The sequence below is a fragment of the Trichoplusia ni genome, chromosome 2, assembly GCF_003590095.1.
Source record: "Trichoplusia ni isolate ovarian cell line Hi5 chromosome 2, tn1, whole genome shotgun sequence".
NCBI classification, from domain to species: Eukaryota; Metazoa; Arthropoda; class Insecta; order Lepidoptera; family Noctuidae; genus Trichoplusia; species Trichoplusia ni.
Genome location: NC_039479.1, coordinates 2,784,465 through 2,810,352, shown reverse-complemented (window position 1 = coordinate 2,810,352; position 25,888 = coordinate 2,784,465). Strand labels below are relative to the sequence as shown.

Genomic DNA, 25,888 nt, shown 5'->3' with positions numbered 1-25,888 from the left:
ACTCTCTCTCTTGTCATCCATCATACTCTCACCATACTAGCTTTTAATGTTATATATTCACATTATTTTTCTTGTAGAATGGTACCTTCGATTTTGTAAACCAATAAACAGAAGGATACTTTTCATTATCAAAAAACATTTCAACATAAACATTTTTTTAAGTTTCCCTTTCTATCTACAGGCTGTTCAAAAAGCTCGCGACACTTTCAACCGCGGTGTCACCCGCCCAATAGAATGGCGTCGTCAACAGCTGAAGAACCTGCTCAGGATGTACGAGGAGAACAAGAGCGCCATGATCGAGGCCCTCCGCAAGGATCTGAGGAGGAGCAAGATGGAGGCCGTGCTCCTGGAGGTCGACTACCTCATCAATGATATTAAGAGCCTGTTGCACCACTTGGATGAGTGGTCCAAGCCAGAGAAGGTAAGAAAACAGTTCTGTCAGGTTTGAAATTTCGATTTCGCTTTAGTCTGCGGAAAAGCATTCCTCTGTTTTCAGTCGGATAGTTTCCGGCATCCCTTCGCCTTCCCCAGATCGAAGGATTCTTGAGGATTTCCACAGGGATTCTCCCAAAATAAAAAAAGCAAATGATGACAATGCATAAGAGATAAGGGATTTAGGAAATTACTAGTCTGAATTCCTCTATTAGTATAAAAATCTTAGTCCTGAGGAGTTGCTGCTGCAATATTAGTACTGTTTAGATATAAACAAATTCAAATCAGTATCAGAGGTTCAGTAATACAGTCACAACAAAATTAAATTTTATTTAAATTAAACGTACAAGTTGTTTGCATCAGGTCCACAAGAACTTGAAATATACATCCTGTTGTTGTAAAAACACATTTAATATGTATACAAAATAAAAAAGTACATCACTTATTTCCAGTTTATTCTAAATCTGCATATTTTATACAAAATTCAACGGATTTAGGGTCAACAAAAGCGCTTTAAATTAATATATGCTGTAGGTTAGTCATTTTAAATTTAAATATTAGTACAGTACCTAACCGTTTGTTTAAACGTCTAGTGCAATTGCTTTTAAGGTATTTAAATAGTAGTTGAAACATCGCTTTTTTTCATTATTTAAAGTAATTTAAATTAAATATTAGCCTTTTGACTTTAGCTCTATTATAGTAGATAACGGTTAAAGTAACAATAATAGACTGGTAACACACAACTTTCATGTAATTGGATAAAATGCAGCCAAATTAGCCAAGCTCGTGTTTGTATCGCAAGGTCCAATTAAAATCAAATTTAAATTAACCGCTTATTGAACCGAATAACCTAAATGAACTGAAAATTCCTTTTTTTTTTAATTTTTTGTTTACTTTAACATCTTCACACGAAATGTCAGATCTATATTAAGAAGATATGAAGCTTAATAAAAAATAATCTTTTACAAATCTTTTCTTTTTTATATTTATTTTATTTCTTAATTTCGTGAGACCGAAAGTACTTAATTTAAATAATTAATGAACAGACGCATCATGACAGCAGAATGCCTGTGCATTAATTTTGAATTGAGAACCACAAAAATCAAATTTTGGAAACGGACTTTTGGACTTCGATCTTAACCTAGAACCTTCGTAAAACTTATCATATATTGTGACTCACCAGACTATGCAATGTCATGTAATTGACATTATTTAAATGCAAAAAAGCCGGAAGAGATAATAAAACCTCACTAGACCATGTTTTAATCTAATACTTATTAAAATAATGTAATTTACTGATTGAAAAAAAAATCTATCTACAAATATGGGGACAAATCAATTTAAAAAAAAATGCTATTCAAAATTTAAGTTTCAAATTAATAACTCTACCCAATAGTTACCCAACAGTCTTACATACAACGAAAATAGCTTTATAATATACCAGTATAAAGTATTAGTATAAAACAAATAAATATTTGTGATCATTTTGTATTCACCTGACGCACTGCCATTGTTGTTGTAGTAACCTTGACCTTACTATACCTGACATCTGACATCATTATACTTCTATGACTTGCATTCGTCTGTACCGTACTTAACCTCTAATATTATAAAATACATTGAGGTTTAACTGCGGTTCTTAACTAAGTGATGTATGTTTTTTATTTGATTGAAAAGTCTAGTGAGTTTTATGAGGAAAAATCCTGTTTTATTATGTCATGTTTCTATTGCCCGCGACTCCGTCCTCGTGAACTTCATTTTCCAGCGGGCGGTGGTTCCCGTTTTAAAATGTGGCCTTGAACTTATTTCAAAACGTTGGGTCTATTTATTTATCCCTGCTACCACCTTTGTCCATCACTACACAAGAATTTCTTACAATGGGATGAGGCCTGTGCCAATGATTGGGACACTTTTATATATTATGACCCAGAGCCCTATAACTTGTCTTGTCAGTAGGATAGCAAGAGGTACTTCTCCAAGATGGCTCAATCAAATATGAGTAATAGATTTATAAAAAAGCTGAAAGGTAAACAAAAACTATTCAGTCTAAACACTAATGCCATGAATAAACACGCTATTAATAACTAACAGATAAAGTACGTCTTATTATAATTTATCTACAAATTGATACTTGTTTACAATAGCTTGATTCATTTGACATCTGTGGCAGTACCTGCTTTTATAGTTTTTTTTCATGGTACACGTGTGTGTAATTAAAAATATAGAAGGTTACAACTATCTCTATAAACACAGTTTATTAATCATTGAAAGTCTATAAAACAACTCTTCATGAATGTCGTATTTTTTATGCACGTAATGAAAATAAAGTCTAGTCTTCATATTTTGAACTCTTTAATTAGTTACTTTAATTAGAAATGTAGTGCTGGAGAAGAATGCTTGGTATATCTTGGACACAATTCCGAACCAACTCCTCAATTCTTAAAGAACTCGGTATCAAGCAGCATCTCTCTTCTATCGTCCAAAGTCGCATTCTCACTTTCTTTGGACACATCACACGCCAAGAAGGATCTATTGAGCGACTTGTAGTGCAAGGAAAAGTCGAAGGCACAAGAGCGCGAGGCAGGTCACCAATGCGTTGGACAGACCAAACCAAAACTGCCCTCAATGACCCTCTACATGAATGCACAAGGCGAACTGCAGTGCGTGAGGAATGGCGGCGGATTGTAAAGCTTGCCACCACCCCTGACGTGACGACCACGACCACTCTGGCAAGAGTGTAACGACAAGGAAGATGAATTAGTTACATAGGTTCTGGTCCTTTTTGGTCCTTGCGTACGCTTGTGATATTCTTGGTCCTTTTGAGTTAAAATTTTATTGTCAGTAGTTTGTTCAAGTACATCATTAAGTCAAATGAGTCCGTACGTTTGAAAGAAGGAAGTCTATTCCTAACGTAATCGTATATTCTTTATGAACAATTTACCTGTTCATTCAAACTGTGATTATCGTCACGCGAGACGTTTAAAGTCCGTTGTCTATTGACATGTTGCCCCAGTCATTATGTAATATTGTTTAAATCATATAATACGCAGTAATATGATTCAATAATCGTGGTAACTGCTTCGTTTTACGCTAGAAATCTTTTCGTTGGTCCAATTTAGGTTTACTAATAGAATGGTATTTTATTAATTTAGTAACTGATTAAATATATCTATAGAAAAGTTGATCCATCAAATACTTGCAAAGATTAATTGCACTCTTTAGGCTGTTTAAAGGGTTTGGGGGCCTATTGTCACCTCTTCGCGTTGTATTATTCCGGACGTACAAGAGAGATATACCAAATTCCAAAACCGTGGTGGTTGACCCACTGAAAAAGAACCTCGCTTAGTTATTCTTCTTAAATTATACTATTTCAAGCCCTTATCTAGTATAATATTAAATTCTCGGGTCACAGGGTACCTACACGTAAGAACTACTGCGAAACTTTTATGGCAAAACAACGTTTGACAAGACCGTTCCCAGGGTCTTATTATAATATCTTATCAATTTTATACCATACCTGAAGAAGTAATACTGATATCCATATTTTATTCCCAGCCAGAAAAAGGCTTCGTGAACATGCTTGACGAGGTCGTGATCTACAACGATCCCTACGGCGTGGTCCTTGTGATCGGAGCTTGGAACTATCCTCTACAACTGCTGCTGTTACCCGTGAGTGGCGCGATCGCAGCTGGTAACACTGTCATCATGAAGCCTAGTGAGCTATCAGTGGCGTGCGCTAACTTCGTAGCCGAGATGGTGCCCAAGTACTTAGATAACGTGAGTAAAAAAAGAATAGCTATCTGTCTCTAAGAATCAAATGGGATGACTCTGGTCGTCCAATGGGGTCGTCCGAAAGGGTTACCGCTGCTCAAGAAGACTGGGAAGGATTATGGGTGGGTTTTAGTCAGAAAAAGTCCTTCCACTCAACTCAAAGGGGGATTAATCCCTCGATTATTTCTCACCTGAAAATAAAAGGATAAGTCTAGTCCTAAAGAACCTTGATAAAATTTTAACAAACAATCTTCAAATCGTTTTTGACTAACCTTCAAAACTAGATACCGAAAAGATCAAAAATGTTTGAGTTAATATCGGTATTCTCCTCTTGCTTCAATCTGATGATATCCTTTTGTAAGGAAGAAGAACTAAAATAGTTCTGGAATAACTTCATAGTAATAAACATTATAATGTGTAAAGAAGTGACAAAACAGTGAACCTATTACTAGTTTGACTTTAAAATAAATGCATCAGTTACTTAATTCCGAAAATTTTCCACAATGACATAACCAGGTTACAGCTTAAAAAAAAGGTTAAAAATAAAAGTAATTGGACCACTTTCTTATGTAAACCCGTTGAAGACAGGTTGCAGGAGCTTTACTGTAATAAGATTTTTTAGTTTTACTGAATACCTACAATGCCTTGCCATTGCAATTTCGATAACAGGTTTTAAAGGTTACACTTGTTAAATATTTACCGTCTAGATGTCACAACATAACACAAAGAATGATTCGAATACATTCACACATCTCTACTAGTGTATTAGGGTTTTAGCTAAGAAAATCTTTTCGTCAGATAAATTTCCAAAATAAATCGTGTTTGTATTTTTTCCTTTATCGCTTAAACAAAAAATGGTGTGACGTCACTGATCAGTACACTTTTTACCGTATATATATATATATAGCGACACGTGCCCGTTTATATATATATCAATAAATTACCATAATTTCATATGCCACAAAAAAAACATCTTAATAATTAATCTGATCAATTTTCTAGGATGCCTTCATTGTAGTAGAAGGTGGTCCTAAGGAAACCACAGAACTTCTGCAGCAGAAGTTCGACTACATCTTCTTTACTGGCGGAACCAGCATCGGCAAGATCATCTACGAGGCAGCCACCAAGAACCTCACTCCAGTCACTCTGGAACTTGGAGGAAAGAGGTGAGACGGCAAAGTTTTTATTCTAAAGGAAAGAAATATATAGTCCCGACTCAGTAGAAGCTTAAATTGATTTTGTTAATATTCATGTTATAACATAACGGAAACGGCATTGAAATAAGAAATATTCTACTTTAAAATTATATGGTAAACGAAATCACCTTGTGTACAAATCGGAAATAAATATTAAATACGCGTCTTTTGATGTTTATTCTGAACATATATTTTAATTTTCTGTTTTCGATTGAAAAGTTTTGGTCATATTTAGCCAGACCCCGTATTTCAATCGCAATATAATTAAGCCAATAAGTCTAACAGATATCGCCACCTTTTTATTCATTCGAATGAAAGTTATTTTTCCTGATTCCTTAAATCCCGCATTTCTTACTCTATTTCTATTTATCTTTAGCGCTGTCTAAACGTCCTTCTGTCCCCAAGCTATATCTCATGTATCGTCATACCATCACAGTTGAACACATAATTTACACTATTGCCGATACCACAACAAATACTACAATTAATTGACTCAGTTCACTAACACTTAACTTCTGTATCCCCAGCCCGGTCTACATCGACAACACGGGTGACATCATGATAACCGCCAAGCGAGTGTTGTGGGGCAAGTTCATCAACTCAGGTCAGACCTGCATCGCTCCCGACTACATCCTGTGCACCAAGGAGGTCCAGGACAAGTTTGTGGAGGCCGCCAAGAAGATCCTCCGTGAGTGGTACGGCTCTGATGCCCAGAAGTCAGCTGATTTTTGCAGGATTATTAATAACAGGCATTTTAGGTGAGTCTGAGGTGTATTGTGTTTTGTTCTATTTTGATCTGTTATGTTACGGAATGATATTTGGCGATTATGAGTGGAGTAATCTTGTTTATTCTGTAGTAATTTTCTGCGCAGAAAATTGTTGGAATCAAATTGTTGTCGAAATTTTGATCAAATTATATCTCAGTCGTTTTTATTTTAGCTATGCTGGTATCAATATTATTGTGTATTTTTCAGGTTTCAATTATTATTATTTTTTGCGAAATTCTATTGTCATTATTAAAAAAATAATGTATTTCATCTATAATCCTCCTTTCTATATAATTCCAGCCGTCTACAAGCGATAGTCGACGCAAGCAAAGACAAAATAGCTATCGGCGGGTCGTACGACGCTAACGACAAATTCATTGAACCCACAGTCCTTACCAACGTGACAGCTTCAGACAAAATAATGCAGGATGAAATCTTTGGACCCCTACTCCCCATAGTAACTATTGAGAATGCTTACGAAGCAATCAAATTCATTAACGAGCGGTAAGTCTATTCTGAATGTTGTTAGCTCTGTATGATGGTAATGATCTTGTGACGTCATATGTCGTTGTTTTGTGAACGCTAGGGTTGTGAACGTTATAGAAATGTATGTATCTAGTAGCCTCTCGTCTGTAGTACGTCTTCATTTTCAAAAGTGATTTGACTGCTTTGGTCTTTAGAATATACCTTGGTTTCAGAGACGAGATATCTTTTAACTATTTCATAACATCATTATTTAATAATGCGAACCAAAGATCCCCTGCCGTATCGCTTGCGGATTTAGTAGTCGTGACGATCGCACGACAATGCGACCGCTATAACGCATTTAAGATGCCTGGTCGCGGGCCAAAGCGAAGCCTTAATTTTAATAATACGCTATTTTCTTTTTACTCATATTAATCTACTTTTTTGACACAGTAAATGTAGGCATCACTAAAACAAATGATGTTTGCCAGTGAATGTAAAATACGCGTAAGAATTATTTATATTTGCTGTAAATTATCAAGAACATTTATTTTTTTAAATGCAAATGCTTGGCCTGTGAATTTCTTTTTGTAAGAGTTTTGTGTTCGTGAAATTAATGTTCAGATATTTTTTTAATGTGCTTTAAAAAGAAACCGGATGTTTTAAGATATGACTAAAATATGTTTTATTTTTCGCGGTAAAAAGTTTTGTATACAAATGATTGTATTGTTTGAACGTGAGAATAAAATTAAAATAATAATTTTCGTTAATTATGAAAAATAAGTTTAGAAGGTATGCGTTAATTTTAATGGCTGGTCATTCCAGAATAATATACAAACATTTATTAACAGGTTTTTCATAGAATATAGATTACATCATAAAATCTGTTTGGCGTACATCTAAATACTGGTATAATATAACCAACATGTCTCATTGACCATGCTCAGTAATGCCATTGAACAAACTTACAATAAACATTAAATTTGTTATAAACATTTAAATTTTTGTTCGTAATTTTATTAATATATCTACTCAAAGGTTTAGATCGACTCATCACTACACGATCACCGAAAGACTAACGTTGGGTTTAGTCGATTTTATACTATTTTAAAATCGACTATTTATTAAATAAATCGACTATTGAAATGAGACGCTATTTTTAATCATAAATCTAGCTATCATTTGTAAGTTAATTTTTTTTTTGAGTTGATTGAATTCTGCAAAATAGTCGATTATTTTTGTGTGAAATAAAGCCTGCATAGACAAGAAACATTTCTCAAGCGTTATCGATAAAAGGATTCGTTTAAATGTATAAAAGATAATTTACTCCTTAAGTCACACGATCCTATATGTTTGAACGAGCGATATTATAAGCGCTTGTAGAAATGTGACTTGACCGACTTGTCTAAGCCCCCTTACGCACTCACAGATAACCGGCTGACTGTATTTTTCTTTTATTTTTTTTGTTTTCTTGCTCTTCACGACAAATCTCGATTGCGTAACCAATGAAAAAAAACAATGATAACAGAGCCTAGTGCGTAAGGCGGCTAAAAGGGGCAGATTATCTTACAACCATAATACCAGTTACCATCACAATGGGATGTTAAGCCACAAAGTGAAACGTGGTCAATTTTCAGGGATCATCCGCTAGTACTATACGTGTTTAGCAAACAAAGCAACATACAAAAGTTGTTTACTGAACAGACGCGATCGGGCAGTATCAGTATGAATGATACTATCATGTTTTATGGCGGTAAGGAGACGACATGACCGGCTGTTTGTTAAACATATACAATTGTGAAAAATTATACTTTGAACTAATTAAAAACTCCTCGGAAACGTTGTGCCTTTCCCTATAGCAGTTGTTGGTGATGTAGGACAGATTGAATTTTTTTTTTCTGCCATATATATATTGTAGTACCTACTTAAACGGCCGAGACCGGGTTTTATTATATTAAAGTAGGTTGGCTTACTATAGTAGTTAGTTTTATTGATTTTATAGTGAACTAATTAGGTTACGTTAATTGACTCAGTAATTTAGTATCGATTGGACTAGTTATGGCATAATTATAATACATGAAAATGATAAAAGAATATTTAAAATAGTGTCTGAGACTAGGGACAGCTGTCTACGAAGGCTGTATATTCTAGAATAAATAAGTATTCAATATGTTGTTCATCTTTGTATTTAAGGACCAGAAAACCTCTGCATAAAGATATCAGCTGTTCAAAAGTAACTAAAGAATCTTATCAGTATATTGCGTAAGTGTCCAAACTATTTGAAGCAAAAAGGCACAGAAAAGTCAACAATTCACATAAATATGTATAGCCTGATATGATATAAATATAGGAAAATTAATTTCAGTAGTCAATGCTTCCACAGAATATTTTTCATCCCAGCATGATTTGACACCAAGTCACAGCAAAACACCTTTTTATATAAAAAAAGTGTTAAGATACTTAAATATTAGTTTTAAAAAAATAAGATTAATTATATTTGTTTTGTAATTTTTCACTTTTGTATATTTTTGCAAACAGTCGTCTGATGGTGGTGGTACATGGAGCTTCGCCACTAATTTGGTGATAGGATATGAGGGATTCAAACATTTTACCACTGAAACCGTTCCAAATTTGTTTTGTGACTGAAAACCGTTTATACGAGGGATCATTATCCAATTTAAAGAAAATAAAATGAACATATATTTATTTATATTTAAACAATGGTTTACTCAGTCCTTATTACCTTGCGTTGCCAGACAAATTACTGCTTTGGCGAGCTCGTGATTACAGACCTGAAAAAATACGCTCGAGTAAACGTTTTTAAATAAATAATTATGTGTCCGCTTCACGCAAGTGAGGTGATATAATCATATAGAGAATAAATTACAAAAACATGTAAACAAAAGAGCTTGTTTATGATGATTTTTCTTTTAATTGCTAACGACGAAATAAAAAGTATTCAGTACCTAAAATTAATACAATTATTCTGGGAAAATTACTGGAAAAATTCTCTCCAAATTCTAGTATATAGTATATATATCTAGTATATATAGTGCATGATATCTTCATTGTTACTTGTGGTGATGGGGCGTGGTTGTGGTGATGGGCTAATAACGTGACACGCGTATTTATAACTATAAGCATATATGGACCGTTACAAATTGACTAAAATGTATTATATAATGAAAACTTTTGTAAATTAGTTTAGGTAATAAGAGCTATTTTAGTATAAAATAAGTGATGATGTACATATTAGAATATGTTCGGAATATGTCTATTAGAACCCTGGGACGAAAACTTGTTAGAAAAAGACAGAAAAGTTGTTTTGTGTTTTATTATTTGTATAAGAATAATAATATTTACAAAATCAGCCGTAATGCCACTGTCAGTCTTAGTTACTAAATGTAAAAAAGTTTGTCGTATATTATACCATCAAAGACCTAAAACTCGATTTACATTTGACCTAATATTTCGCACTTATTCATGCGTCGCAGTATTTATTTTTGTTTATTTTTTTTTTACTTGGTCCTGGGGTTCTAGTATCCATGAACTAAAGTAGAATTACCATAAGAAGTTAAATATGTAGGTACTTCTATCCTTTTCCTTCTTTAAACCCTGACAATGCTCTATACTCTTCTGTAGTCAATAATAGCCTGGATGGTGGAGGTCTCACACTTTCTGTTGTAATGTAGAGAGAAGCCGCTAGTGCTGTACGTGTTCAGCAAGAACAGCAAGGTCGTGTCCAGTTTTGTGGACAACACTAGTAGCGGAGGGATGTGCATCAACGATACCATGATGCACATGGGAGGTTTGGATGCTTTTACATTTATACCCGACAAAGAATAGCGTATATCATTATTCGCTGTATGAGCTATTTCAATTCAAAGTTTTATCGAAATCGGTTCATCAGTTTAGTCTTCAAAGCGGGACAAACAGACAGACACGAAATTTTATTTTAATTCTTCTCGCAACTTGTATGTTAACGCAATCCTTGTGCAATTTATTATTAATTTGTATGAAATTAATAATTTTCTATGCAGACTAACTCGCTTTGTTATAGATACTATCTCTTCCAATTTGCATATTGCATGAGTTTGCATGTATATAGAATGTAAATTTAAAATAAATTAATTATGCTACTGAGATTATCAGTATGACATGTCAGAAAAACTACCAGCTTGTTGCAATTAACAACAATGTAAATATATCAACATCAATTATTTAAAAAATATAACATCCAAATATGTACTGAAAATCTCAGCAGCGTATTCAAAATTCAACTTTATTCCGTACTCATAAAGTCTATAATATATAATCACAGTTGAGACACTGCCTTTCGGCGGTGTGGGGGCCAGTGGAATGGGCTCCTACCACGGCAAGAAGACCTTCGACACGTTCACGCACAAGAAGAGCTGTCTCATCAAGAACTTCTCACCCATTGGAGAGAAACTGGCTTCGTAAGTGTTTTAGTAAAGAGGCTTCTTTAGTTTTTATTTTTTAATAAATAGAAATCGCTATGAAGGGGATCGGTCTTGTAAAAACAAATAAATAATAATAATAAAATTAGTCTTTATACCATCTCACTACTGGGTACTGGCCTCTTCCCGTTTAGGAAAGATTTTGAGCATTGATCACAACGCTACGCTCTCTGCTGGTTAGCGAATTCAGATTCCAATAATTGAATCCATTTTTTCCTCACGATGATTTTCTTCAACACTTTGACAATGGTCTCTTAGAATTATTGAGAAAGTATATACCTATAACTTTGAAAAGTCACATCGGTACTTTGCATGACTTGGTGCCACCCTAAGGTAGTAAAAATTAGACAATCGAATGTGGTACCATGTTACGATTATAAATATTGAATCATCGGACTCGAACCACTCCATCTCATAATCGTGATAAGTTAAAATGGAATACTAGAACACTACGCCAGAGACCTCGGAAGCTTAGTCAGCAAAAACGACTAACCATTAGTCCTCGTCAGTCTTTGATTGCAAAAAAGCATGCTTTTTTGGGAGGTATCCAGGGTCCACCTACTCAATCCAAGAAGCGGGGCGTCAGACTTTTGCAACATCTGCTGCATAGCAATGTACAATGCACCAAACGTATTAGGTACCGTTTCTACGATTCATATCCAATAATAAATCAATTTCCTTTTAATTCCAGTGGCCGCTACCCACCGTACACCGACGCTAACCTGAACATGATCACGATGCTAATGAAGAAGCGGTTCGGCCCCTCTCTCAAGTTCTTGCCGTACGTACTTGCCTTCGCGCTGGGCGCCGGCCTGTCATACGGCATCTTCGCTTGGCAAAAGGTAAAGAAGTAATATCACTAAGTGTCGTGTGAATCAGTGTGATGAGACTTATTGTCGAAGTGAGAAATATCTTACAAGTTACGATACATTGATGGCTATGATCTATCAATTTTGGTATCAGATATGCACCGCCTCGCAATGTATTGCAACTCGTAAATGATTTCTCGCTCCCAAATAAGCCTTTAGTTAAGTCCTGTTTGTATTAAAATGTCGTTTGTTCCCATTTTAGTTGCATAAGCACACTCATTTTTGTGATACCGTAATTTAAAACAGCGTAATTTGAAGTGCCAATCATACAAAAAGTTTTAAAGTGTGTTTAGTTTCATGCGTCGTATTATAATGTTAAGTAAACCTTAAGATCAGCATAACGTGAAAATACTAAATACCTGTTACTTCTTCCATGTTAAAAAATGCATTTTTGTACAATGCTCTTTTTACATCCACGTTAGTGCGTCACATAAGTTTACAAAATTTAAAGAGTGTTATGCGTTCATATTCAGTTTCCTGAGTGTATGAAAAATATATTCTATCTTGCTCTCACTTCCCTAAAACATATTAAGTGGGAACGAAAAAGAATTTCATAAATTTCAGCATTCCTTGTGTTTTTAGTCTTGTGTCGGATAAGTAACAGCATGGTATGTAATATTTAATATATCTCTCAAAAAAGTATACAGGTATATATTTATTTTTTTACAGGCCGTAAAGTATTTTCGATTTTTATGGATATTATAATTGAACATCAGTATTTACAATATTGTGAAGTCTTGCACAAATTGTTAATATTTAGTTAGCAAAATAACCAATGTAAACTTAATATTTTTATAAACAATTGAAAAAACAATAACTTGTTTTATTTACTTACAATATCTTTCTTAACATCTTACTCGAAATATTACCACCCCTAAAATTCAATATGAAGAATAAAATAAGGAAACTTCTTCACATCTTTCTTAGCCAATTATTTAATTAAGGCAATATAATCAAGGCCAAATAATACACTTTAAATATAAAACTTTAAGTAACGTAACAGAAATAATGATGAACTAACTATTCAAAAAGGTTTTAGTACTAAAATCGACTACAAAGATCTATATGATTCAAGCACTATTCGCACAGATAAAAAGAAAACAATACGTCAAATATGGATGAATTAATGTCACAGATGAAAGGCATAGATAACACACGCAAAATGACTACTGTTAATGTATTCATTTGAGACTTTTTATTTTAGCCTTGAAAATATTTAACACATACCAATTTAAATAATTTAGTAGCGATGGACGTATCATTAAAAACGGAGTTTAGTAACACAGGCGTCATTGACAGCTAATATTTTCGTATATCAAAGTCGTCACTATCTTGTATTGTTCATCAATACAATAGGTATTGTACTACCTACTTTCAGAACGAATCTGATAAACCAATATAAGTAAATAAGTTACCAATAACAAGTCCCTTCTTATCAAAATCGGCGTGAAAGCCTTACGTTTAAGAAATGTTTATGGTCTTACACTTACAGCACGATATCCATTTCCAAAAAGCTAATTTCTTCATTTCTTTGTCTGGTTGTTTCGTTTACCTTATATTGAAAATGGCTGGACTGATTTTGATAAGGTTTTACTTGAAAGTAGCTTAAGAAATGCACTAGACTTTAGAAGGTTTAATTTAATTTATATCGTGGTAATTTAATGACCCTCTTCTATTACAGATGGCCTCGGAGGAATAATTTGAAGCGACTGAAGTGGCATCGTCTGGGATCGCTGCGAAACTATTGTGATAATGATTTAAACTCCTACAGACACAATTACTTTTAGTTATATATAAAGATATGATGAATAAAGGAAATATAAGATACGTTTAAAGTATAGTGACATTCTAAAACATATCAGGTACAAAGAAAACCGTTCTAGTGCGGGTCTAAGTCGCGCACATAAATACTCCTTCGTAAAAAATTGTATGTACTTACAATATTTGTAATGCAAAAACCAGAAATAAACAAAAACGCACTCTGTGATAAATTGAACTATCCTACGTTATATCTATGTATAGTATATTGCATATACACAGATGGAAACTCAGGTGTAGGACCTCCTTGCCACTCTTGGGGTACAGAAACAATGAAAATTTCATTTTGTCGTGTTAAACGGTAAGATTGGAAGTTTTTTTTTAATGTTCGGATTTGATCTGTAGGAGTTTTACATCCTGTGCCTTGTATACATGTGATTTCACAACGCACTGTGATTTTAAGCAATATAGTAAGGTAATTTTTTTTTTTTAACTTTCTTTGTAATTGTTCATAATCAAAAGATGCAACCGCGTCAGTTCTGTTAAGGACTCTGGTTTGATCCGAAACTAGTCGGTCAATCCCGATAAATAAGCGTGAGTAAACCGTTGCATCTTTTAAGAATGTAGTAAAACTATTTATAAACACAACTTTTAGATACTTTGACAATGCCATGACTTTAACTTATACTACAAAATGTGCAATTTATTATCTTAGTTTATATAACAATATAATAAGCATTTATTTTTATACACTTTTATTAGCCAAGCATTTTTGTTTGGCAAGTAATGTATTGAATGATAGAATGCGATATAAGATTCAAATCACTTGCCAAACATGCTTGGCTCTTTTTTATGCATTCCGATTGCTTGGTTATTTTTCTCGGAACTCTAATGCATTTAATAAATCATTTAAGAAGTCTAATCACAATGATATTTTTTTAAACAGGCAACACTTGTCACAATTTTAACGTTTCTTTATATTCAGAATTTAGGTGCTTTGTGTAAAGTTTGTTGTTAGAACTGCTTTGTGATAAAACAAGAAAATTAATATATTTATGTATGCACGCGTTTTTATCTCTATGTTTATGTAAAGCTAAATATTATTGTTTTAAATTATGAAGTTTTAATTATTTTCATAGCTAAGCATTTTATTGTAAGGTTGTTGGATAATACGTATATTTCTAAATAAACAGGAATAATGATTAAATACTTGTCGCTTTTCATTTTAATTATTTTTTCCTACCCTGGCAGTTATCAACCCAATACTCTAAGAGATAGAGCTCAAATCTCTACAGAAAATGAGGCGTAATTATTGAAAGAATGTTCTCCGTTGCTATAATAATACATGAAAAATCACTTTACCTTGTATGGGTACATTACTACTGGTGCAGCAGTATGCGAAGAGGATTATTTTTAAAGAAGAGAAAAGAACGTAGTAAGACAGGATTTCGTCCACCTGTGGGATTACTAGTAATCATATAAAAATATTTCATTCAAAATCACCTTTTCATACTATCTTATAGACAACCGTCACAATGCTAACGGAAACGTAAAGCAATTAAAATTGCCATGACGTCGACAGTTGTAAGGAATAGACAGGCACAACACATCAATGAAATGACGCACGCAGATTGCACACGAACACGTGTCCCTTGGAACAGAAGACCGTTCATTCAGATATTTCATAGGTACTTAGTATCTGACCACCTACCTATAATACTTGTCTATTTCTCAAATACATAGCTAATTAAGTGAATTGTCACATCATTTGAGACATTTAGCCGCCAAAAAGTTTCAAACCGCACGTGACTGAGTCGCTTGTTTGGGGTAAGGCTGATTGAATAAATACTCTTATTAGAAACGTAGGTAGATAAACAACCAAGGTGCCAAGATTTTTCGAAATTCGACGAACAACACATTATTTCAGAAGCGTTGGTCATATAAAAGAGGTACCCACTGCCTATTAATATTTACTATAATGCTTTGTAAAACTTGTAAAGCAAATAAATATTTTTGTCGTTCGCACTACACATAGTTGTACCAAGTTATAGTCCGTCGATCACCTACTAGGGTTATAGATCTTACTTTTCAAACTAAAGAAGGTGCTGTGTCGTTGTGTCGTGGTGCTGGTATAAACTCTATTCCGGTAATGAACTGGAGTAGTGGAGTTCTATTCCCTACCGATCTGTTGCAGCAAAATTGACTTTGTAGAATAAAGAAGAATTTGGTTGTCTATGATATCGGTACTTTGTGAACCTAGATTAAATTGTCTCTAGTTTCTCATTTGCAACAAGTGGACATCCTTGACCCTTGACCTTTATCAACAGTTACTGCGTTTGGTGACGTTCATTTACTTGCAACAGGTCCGAGTCACCAACCTCTTCCATGTCTTTGCAATAACTGAAACCTTGTCTACAATAATCTCAGAAATCTTCGTAAAGTAAAAATATTTCATATCTATAAATAGCCTGTATGGGAAGTGACAATACTAGTCTATTTTCAGACCATAATTCTAAGACTGAAATGTCTTTTTAACAGACGGGTCATGAGCAATTTACTCCTACAAAGAAAAACATTTAGTTAATCTAAACACATACCTCCTACGCTTGTTCAGCCCGTCCAAGCGTAGAAATCATTAATGAATATCGTGTGTGAAAAGCGTCAGAACGAATGAATGAAAACAAACGTCGTCAGTAGTAATTTATAGAAACACATTAACTGCTCTATAGTATCTATTTAATAGTCAATACTATTCGGCTACAAACCAGTTTTCTAATTAGAAACAATTTAAGCTCACAACGCCACTTCGAATAACACTCGATAAACTGCATATTTTGTGGGTTCTGTATAAATCGATAAAAAGTATCGATTATAATTTAGACTTCTTATTTATTTAGTTAACCTTTACTTATTGGTTTTGAAGCTATACAATTATTGAAGCAAATAGTTTTCGATACCTATTCACTTTTTTCTTAATTCAAATTCATGTGTGTCCCTGAGTAGTGATCGTGGTTGCGTTTGTTTACCTTCCTATCTCCATATAATGATATGATATGAAAAATGAGTAGATCTGTATTATTTATGTATTTGCGCTAACACATTAATTCATCATTAGTCAACAAACGTCAGAATGATGTAAAGATATCTGTCTCGGTCTTGCATTAGCAACATGACGTTTTTTGACCTCATGAACACCGTTAGCTATATCTACAAACATATTATGTATGACCTCATAGTTCGCACTGACGGTGTCAACAGTTTATTTATATCCATGCAGTCATGTCACATAAAGTAATGATTAGACACATGAATGTAGTGCGCCTTTACTTTAAAAATTACATCATTGCAATAGCTCTAACGAAAAGGAATACCCAAAACTGGCGGTACCCACACAATATTATATGAAACGTATGTATATTTACCACTAGAGTGTTAACAAATCACCCTAAATTTAGAAATCATTTGTTAACAATAAATTAAATTGAAAAATCATAAAAACTGCAATAAGAAGTCATGTAAAATACAAAGTACAAGAACAAGCATTACAGGTATCGAAAGGGTTAGTAGATAAATATCAGGCTTTCAAATTTAACTTGTGTTATTCAATTTTACCTCTGAAATTCTTTTGACTTCGAATTCATTCGTTCCTTAAGAATTTTTTGGTGACCTGCGTGTATCCGAACTCCAGCAAATGTCACAACAATCATATTTATATATGGCAATGAATGTTTTAAATGTATTTTAATGTTATAATACAATCAATGCTCCTAAAAATATTATATTGTACGAATTAAACCATCTACACTATAGTGTTCATAATCAATAGTGTAGTAGTAAAATAAAGTATGTTTTTACATTTCAAATATGAAAAGTATTACACAGACGGTGGGTTTTCTAAAGTTGCAACATTAGTGACTTACGAACGAAAGTGCTTGTGATGAGCAAAGACGATTAAAAAGTGTCGATAAGCCAATATTCTGCAGAAATTAGCCACAATCTTCAGGTATCTACAAAATATAATAAATAACACCCTCGCATGTGAGGGTACTATGTGGTGGTGCTGTTCTTCTTCCGCTAGTTCAGGTGCTTATTCACATTTGAGGGCTTGTCTGACTACTCCCTACCCATAATCCTATACGGCGGCCATATTTATAAGTCATGAAAGGCGTTGACGCTCGACACCATCATAATTATTTGCGTTGTATTGTTTCACAGGACCGATGGCTGCGATACGCAAAAAATTAGTGATCGTCGGTGACGGTGCGTGTGGTAAAACATGCCTGCTCATCGTATTCAGCAAAGATCAGTTTCCGGAAGTGTACGTGCCGACTGTGTTCGAAAACTACGTCGCCGACATCGAGGTGGACGGCAAACAGGTTGAGCTCGCGCTGTGGGATACGGCCGGGCAGGAAGACTACGATAGGCTGCGGCCACTGTCATACCCTGACACGGATGTGATCCTCATGTGCTTCTCCGTGGACTCGCCCGACTCGCTCGAGAACATACCGGAGAAGTGGACACCAGAGGTAAAGCACTTTTGCCCTAACGTGCCCATCATTCTAGTGGGCAACAAAAAGGATCTGCGCAACGACCCGGCCACGATCAACGAGCTTCGCAAGATGAAGCAGGAGCCGGTAAAGCCGCAGGAGGGCCGAGCCATGGCCGAGAAGATCAACGCCTTCGCGTATCTGGAGTGCTCTGCCAAAAGCAAGGAAGGCGTGCGCGAGGTGTTCGAGACTGCGACCCGTGCCGCATTACAGGTCAAAAAGAAGAAGAAGACTAGGTGTTCCCTGCTGTAATTGTGCTGTTGTCGGGAGAACTCTGATTTATGAATCGTTCGCATACTGCCTGATAACTTTGTTTGAAACGACTCGGACTGTTAAGCAGTCGCGACGTCGGCCACACAGTGCTTCCTTCCGATACTGACTGCTGACGCGAAGTCCGCGGCCCGCGTCGCACGCACACTCACTCAGTATTTGTGTGGCTACTCTTTCACAATTGGTACTTTGTATATTTTATAGATTATCTATAAAGAGTAAGCGTAAATGCCTTAACAAAAGTAGTCGGGGGCATATGTGGACCTACCGTCTCTGGCAGGGCCACTGGAATTTTTCATGCTATAATATCACGTTATATAATCAAGTAGCATTTCTTCTACATATAGATTATTCCTCGACCGGTGGCATCTCACCGAGACTTGTTTAGTTCGGTATTTTGTATTTTAATTTTTCAATAAAATAGTGGTGTATAAATTGTGTAGGATGTTTATTTGACACGGAGCGCAAGCCCCACTCTCATCTAAGTGCCTGTCAGCTAGACGCGTCTCTGAGACGTCCAATCTGATTCCGTAGGGCAGTTGAATTGTAATCTATTGTTTGTGTGAAATTATAACTTCCTAATATAATTTATTAGTAATAAAGGAACCCCATGTCAACAATTCTTTTCTAAACTCTTTTTGACTTTTTATAAAATTTTAATGCAGCATTTATAAAGCAAAGGTGTTTAGGATGGGGATATTTAAGTTAATATGATCATTTATGTTATGTTTCATTAGCCTTGTAAGTACAAAATTATCGTCAAATATAATTAACAAAATAATTATTAGATTTCCTTTTGTATAATTTAAGATTTATTATTTTGGATATATTCCAATTACAAATTTATTAACCAATAATGGAAAGTTTCAATTTAGGCCATCCTCGACATTTTCAATAGTTGTAGTGGGTTGAAGCGGCGGCGGGGCGGGTTCATCAGCTGCTTCTGTTGTTGGTGCGGAGTGGTGACGTAGGGCACGGTCACGCCAGCGGGCAGCGCAGGGTCAGGCGCGCACAGGTCGGGCGCCCAGTCCGCATACACCAGGGTGTTCACTGGCAGCAGGTTGTGCACTGGGGTCACTATGAACATCAAGCCCTCCACAAAGTTCACACTTCGCACCAAACCTGCAAAATTACGGAAAATTCAGAGAATGCCTGAGTATGTCACATTCTTAGTTATCATGTTGTTTAATCAGCACTTTATAACACTTTTGATAACACATTTTATGATATTAATTATATATTTCTAAGCATATCTCGTATGCTATTTGTTTGAAAATACATTATATTAAATTGAAGTAAATGCTATATTTTTTAACTGTAAATAATCTGTTTTACACCAATTCTGGTGATATGTTAGTCATTAGGACATGCATATTTATTAATCAATATAGTATAATTATCTTATTCTGCTTTTATAAAACAAGTTTTTAATTTTAAATGTAGTTCACCTGCTTCATATTATTTCCAAAATATTAATTTCAATTATTAACATGGAATACTGATGTTTATTATGAAATTAATAATATGTTTATTTGGCTTCCAATATTCAATATAAATTCAGAATTATGCCAAAAGTAAATCATGTATGCTGAATTAGTTTTTGTTTTCTGTTCATTATGTAGAGTGTGCCCCAAGAGCTGATATATATATTGCTAAAATGGCATAGTATATTACAAACGTACCGTGTCCGTAGCATGACAGAGGGTTATTCTCAATACACGACACACTTCCCTTTGCTACATCTTTGCTTCGACACAGAGCTACTACTTTTCCATTAATCACCTTCAAAATGTCATCAGTTATTTTCACGTTAGTCAACACGGCGATATCAGCCAAATTGACCCTGAAACAAAAAAATAGACGTCAGAATTTTTGAGGCTGTATCCAAGATACATGTAGTTATGTTGGTAATGGAGTTAACCACCTGTGGCTGTCCACTGAAACACTTCATCATATACAGTAGTGTGGTGAGATTTAGATACGAAAATTCTTACTTTTCATATCGGCCAATCTCATTTACCCTAATCTTTTCATAATATGGTTACTCAGAATGTACAGTGGGCTACGATTACTAGGTATATAACGTTGCATTACTTGATAAACAATCTCATAATATTCTAAAGAATGTGCCTACGAATACTACATTATATGCTGATAGTTAACAAGACTATATTCCAGCTGAGCTCTGAAATTACAATACTTTCATAGAAGCTGAAATGATAACAGCCACTGATTGATTAACGAGCCATTGTTAGCCTTCGCGTGAATCACGCGCAGTTCCCGGAGACAAACATTATCTTATTACTCATAATTGTGGAACCCGGTTATTGTGATAATCGAACATGTCATTCATAACAAAACACCAAATCAAAATATTATAAGTATGGAAAAGTCCCATCGACGATTGGCCTGGATATTGTCGGCAATCGTGCCATAAAACTGCAGTTGATTGGCAATTGATTTGCGCCTAGCTGGGAACTGTATATGGCGATACTAATAACGCTGTTATATCTAAAATTCCTCAAATACCAATACGTTTCCAATGACTTGTAGCCTGTAGGCCAAGGTGGACAATGAATCATAGAGATAAGGCACGGTAGACAGTACTGAGATTCGACCAGCGTACAAGTGTTGCCGGAAATAGCACGGGATCGTGAAACCGACGAAACAGATGGGAGGCATTTATCGAGTAGACTAATGGATGAATATCATGCATCTCGCTCACACCAACGCAGGAAATGCAACCGTCGGATAGCTAGTCGTCGAACACTAAACAGTTACCTATATTTCTGACCGTGCACATGTGGTGGATTTGACAAATTGTGTCAGTGTTAACTTTTGTAGGACGGTATTGTTTTTGTCTAATAATAATCATTACTGTCTGGTATTAATTATGTAGAGCAGTAGTTCAGGTAAATAGTCTATTCATGATTTGTAGTTGATTGAAATAAAAACGGAAGTAATTTTGGGTTCGATTCTCCATTTCGGAATACAAATTCAGTTCAATATGCACCTCATTACTTTTGACACTTTGTAGGTTTTTTTTTATTTACTTCGAGCTAAGAGTACCTAAGCTCTGTTACTAGTTAAACAATGTTTCATTTTGGTCAACTGCTTAAAGTTTTAAATTGAACAGCGAACGGCTGACGATCAGCTGATTTTTTACTAAAGGGTAACTATTATAAAGAGACTGAGAATAGTTACTTCCTCAGCTAAAACTAAATTTTTGTAAAGTAAGTAACTATTCGCTGTGTCTAAGCATTTTACGGATGCTCTTAGGGTTCATACCGGCACGATTCATGAACATTTAGTTTTATTTTTGAGTGTGCTACCTACAATGCACTATTATGTTTCTTTAGGGACTCAAGAATCAATGTGGTTATGATATGACAGCTACGTGCTATAATACTAAATATTGAGCAGTATTTAAATAATTTTAGTTTGCCGACACGTTTAGCACTTTCCATGTTTCTCCGCAAAAAAAGATGTGTAGTCCAGTGTCTTATTCTTTTTCTTCTCTAAATGATTAATATTTGGCCAATATAAGTTGGAATACCTACTTTTCTTTAGAAGTTTAACAACTGATGCAATTGAATTACTATCAACTCAAGTAAACTCAAAGATAAAGAAACACTACAGGATACTCACTCATAAGGTAAAATTTGAAGCAAACTTCTAGCTCCACTATTAACGTTCATTAGCCTTCCAAAATACGCAAGGTAGTTCAAAAATCTATCGTCCTTCGGCGACCGCGACGTGTTGTGTTTATCGCACCCCTCCACAGCCTTCGCGTGCACGAACGCATACTTCAACGTTGGAGCATTACAGCACCTGAATATCTTAACGTGCTTCCATTCGTCGTACAACTCTTGGACTTTGTAGTCATGTAGTTGGTGCTCAAAGCGTTTTTTTCTTATGTTAGAGTCTATTTGCATTACAAAGGTGGGCTGTGTGTGCAGTATGGTGTGGATTATGAATCTGAGGCCTATAGTGTTGCACATGCCCATGGTATTGACGACCCAGCGCAGGTTGCTGAAGCGTGCGTGGCAGTCCACGAGCACCTCGGTCACAGCGTTCACGTAACGCACGCAGTTGTCCATAGGATTGATCATGCCTATGTAGTACATTCTGAAAACAGATAATTCTGTTAATACAAAGCACTGTATATACAGTCATAAAAACAAAAAATATATGTATGTTTGTAAATATGTTATTTATAAACATAGCTGGTGATAGAAGCTTTCACACCTGCATTTTCACATTATATTAAGCAGATAAGTAGTTCTTTCACTCATTTTTAAATTTGTCACAAGAAATTGAGAAGTATTGAAACATGCATCAACTTCATGCAGGTGTAAATAGATTATTTTATTCTTCTAAAGGCTGTGCATTGAAAACGAAAATTAAGATACATACATATCAGGAGTCTTCAAATGTGTGTAATTTGGTCCAAGTAGTGGTGCAGAGACTACTGTGGCCGACACCATGCCCGCTACAGTGAACTCGGACTGTCCTGGGTCTAGATCTATGACTAGCAATGGACCATCTTCCAACAATTGGTTCACATAGTATCTAAGGAATGTGGACTTGCCCACGCCTTTGCCTCCACAGATGACACCCCTGCTTTTATCCTCTGTAATAAAGCAAATTATCCTGTTTACTAAAGTTTACTTAAGAAAATGTAAGTCATATAAGATCTAACAAGAATGTTATTAGAAATCCAATTCATTAGCAAGTGCTTCAAGGTTCCGAAAGTAAGTTTAAGTATGTTTTCTAATTATTGGGGAGGCCTTTACCCTGCAGTGATATCTAAAACAGAAGCTCTTACCATTTTTAAATATTTGTAATGTTTGCTTACCATTTCCATGTTGAACAGCCAACTCCCATTCTGTACCCATCTGAAAGTGTCTCCATGGCTTAGTCAGGTAGAGATTACATTCTAAGTCTACAGATATAGGTCTAAGCACACTCTCAACAGTCCTCAAGGACCTCAAACTCAGTTCTGTGTTCATATACTTTTGTACAAAATCAATTGAAGACTCCACCAAAGTTTTAAGGAGAATCACCCCATCATTTGGTTTCAAGGATGTCACTATGTCCTCAGCTTCAGATACCGCTAACCCTGCAGCTGTCAGCTTGCCAAATAGTCCATAAGAAGATGTTTCGCTTGTAAAGGTGGAGAAGCACATAGAATGGCTGTTATTAGGAGCATACAGCTTCAGTTTTTGGCCTTCTTTCAGTCTGTGACCAAGAACTTCAACTGGTCCTGTTAATAACTTAACTCTTACTTTCCCATTTATGTACAAACTGGTAGGATGCCTCAGCACACACACATAACCATTTTGTGTATTATAAACTTTTACAGGACTAACAAAATTCTCTTCCTGTGATTCTTTGTCATGTTCATTTTGGGGAATATCTTCTAAAGATGATGGTCTCTCTACAGCATATGGATCATTAGTGACCGCCATGTTTTCGTCTTGATCTTGTTCTTGTGTTCCTTCTTGGTTACAATCTGCATTTTCGTCAATCTGCTGCCCCTCTTTTTCATCTTCATCACTGACCAAAAACAATCTATAATCATTGTCAACCACTGGAGCATTGTCCGAGTCTGTTATTGTTGGAGGGAAACGGCTACCTGCGTCAACTAAGGGTTTAAAGTGTTCTCTCATAACATCAGAGAAACTCTGGTCAGGCATATAATCCACTGATACTGACACATATGGTGCAGAATCAGTTGTTGATGTGGTGTTGTCATCATCAGTGACTATACTCAAAGCTTTCATTTCATCAACATTATCAATTTCAGCAACTGGTGTGGTTTCTTTAAGATTTTTCTTAGATTTACTATTTTTTGGAACATTCTCGAGTTTCCTCTTCTTTCCTTTATGACTAGATTCAACTTTGGTTTTACCCAATTTCTCAAGTATTTTTGATGCTAAAATTCCTTCTGGATCAAATTCTTCTGAATCTGTTGACACAGCTTCTGTTGTTGTTTCATCTAATTTTATTAGAAGTGGTATTTCCTCACTTGAGTCAGATTCTACACTTTCAGCTTCGTCAGACAAAGATTGTATTTCCTCATCACACTCCGATATAGATTCATTACTTCGTGATTCTCTCACAACTACTTCATCACTTGATTTACCAGAGGCACTAGATTTCTGGCTCTCTGTATCTTCAGATTTTGTTTCAATTTCATTGTTAATATATCGATTACTAGCAGAAATTTTACTAGGTGATGTGCTATCGGCTTCAGAAGACTTTGATTGACTAGTATCTGCTTCACTACCAGAAATTACAATTTCTTCAACATCACTCACATTGGACACGTCGTAACTAGTATAAATACCAATATCACCGCTTGCACTCTTCTTAATAAGTTCATTATCGCTTTTTCTGTAGCCCTGCAACATGGCTTTTAGATTTTTCTTCGTTAATTCTTCTGCCTTACTGTCTTTCTTTTTTAAAACGTGTGCTTTAGCAAAAAAATCCATTTTGGCCTAAAATTCTCACACAATACTTAATAAATAGACCTAACTACTGATGGGATGCAACTTAGTGTATGTATTGATCGATTCAAAATGCGTGTCCTCCCACAGCGTGCTAAATATACAAATATTTATATTGTAAACTCGCCGGGAATACGAACATGCGTGTTAAGTTTGGCAGTTCGTAGATAGTTGACAGTGTTGACATATGGAAATGTACGGGGTTGTCACAAAAAAAATCCGAACGAAACACAAAAATCGATAATGATTTGAAAATAAAATTGAGGAAATTGATAACTCAATTTATATAAATAAGTTTATTACGACAAGCTATATAAATAAGTGAGACTATAATGATTACATAGTTTTTTTAAAACCCTTTGCGATGAAGATTCCTACTTCATTTGTCAATGGCTGATTTTGATAAAAACACATTTAACTATAATAGCCAAAAAATGTTTCGTAAAACAACTGGATCATAATACCAAATCGTATCACCAATCTCCCATTTCATTCCTAGTCACCTAAGCTAGTCACAGAGGAGCGCATAAAGAAACAGAGCGCTTGAGCAAGAGCGCATATGTTATGGAATAAACATCATACAATCTGGAATTGGATTTATTTATTAGGTTTACCAACAGCATAACATACATTTTTAACAAATTAGAAATTACAATACAAATTAAGTACACACAGCATTAATATTATAGGTGTACCAAGGTTTTTTTTTATATATGTATGTATGTATTCCAGCTTGTATGATTTCTTTAGATCAATTAAAACTTATTGAGCATGTTTTTCGCTAATCTTTAATTCCAGACAGGAGACGACATGCAATTCAAAC

General features: G+C 35.0%; 3 protein-coding genes across 9 annotated transcripts in view; 2 read left to right on the top strand and 1 right to left on the bottom strand.

Moving 5' to 3' along the window:
• Positions 1-14,945, top strand: part of LOC113503383 (aldehyde dehydrogenase, dimeric NADP-preferring) — a 40,625-nt gene extending 25,680 nt beyond the window's left edge. For 2 of the 5 annotated variants that reach the window (XM_026885326.1, XM_026885351.1), the window contains exons 3-11: positions 182-421; positions 3,988-4,209; positions 5,206-5,369; positions 5,927-6,157; positions 6,467-6,670; positions 10,324-10,439; positions 10,953-11,088; positions 11,801-11,951; positions 12,648-12,792. In XM_026885326.1, the coding sequence (XP_026741127.1) occupies positions 182-421; positions 3,988-4,209; positions 5,206-5,369; positions 5,927-6,157; positions 6,467-6,670; positions 10,324-10,439; positions 10,953-11,088; positions 11,801-11,951; positions 12,648-12,683 (1,500 nt within the window). In that variant the 3' untranslated portion in view covers positions 12,684-12,792. Of the gene's footprint in view, positions 1-181; positions 422-3,987; positions 4,210-5,205; positions 5,370-5,926; positions 6,158-6,466; positions 6,671-8,268; positions 8,385-10,323; positions 10,440-10,952; positions 11,089-11,800; positions 11,952-12,647; positions 12,793-13,659 lie in introns of those variants that run through there. The other 3 variants (XM_026885342.1, XM_026885334.1, XM_026885316.1) reach the window with 3 other exon arrangements.
• A 2,102-nt stretch (positions 14,946-17,047) lies between these two features.
• Positions 17,048-18,993, top strand: LOC113503427 (ras-like GTP-binding protein Rho1). 3 transcript variants are annotated; one of them, XM_026885411.1, is made up of 2 exons: positions 17,048-17,144; positions 17,952-18,993. In XM_026885411.1, exons 1-2 carry the CDS (start codon positions 17,138-17,140, stop codon positions 18,533-18,535), a joined length of 591 nt encoding a protein of 196 aa, XP_026741212.1. In that variant the 5' UTR covers positions 17,048-17,137; the 3' UTR covers positions 18,536-18,993. The 3 variants fall into 3 exon arrangements, with proteins under 3 accessions (XP_026741212.1, XP_026741220.1, XP_026741204.1); XM_026885419.1 differs by lacking the exon at positions 17,048-17,144 and adding an exon at positions 17,630-17,739; XM_026885403.1 differs by lacking the exon at positions 17,048-17,144 and adding an exon at positions 17,651-17,819.
• Positions 18,994-19,095: 102 nt separating this feature from the next.
• LOC113503356 (polynucleotide 5'-hydroxyl-kinase nol9) lies at positions 19,096-25,282 on the bottom strand. Its single transcript, XM_026885248.1, has 5 exons — positions 23,412-25,282; positions 22,970-23,186; positions 22,202-22,681; positions 20,236-20,396; positions 19,096-19,675 (listed from the first exon to the last, which is right to left on the bottom strand). Exons 1-5 carry the CDS (start codon positions 25,048-25,050, stop codon positions 19,425-19,427), a joined length of 2,748 nt encoding a protein of 915 aa, XP_026741049.1. The 5' UTR covers positions 25,051-25,282; the 3' UTR covers positions 19,096-19,424.
• Between the last annotated feature and the right edge of the window lie 606 nt (positions 25,283-25,888).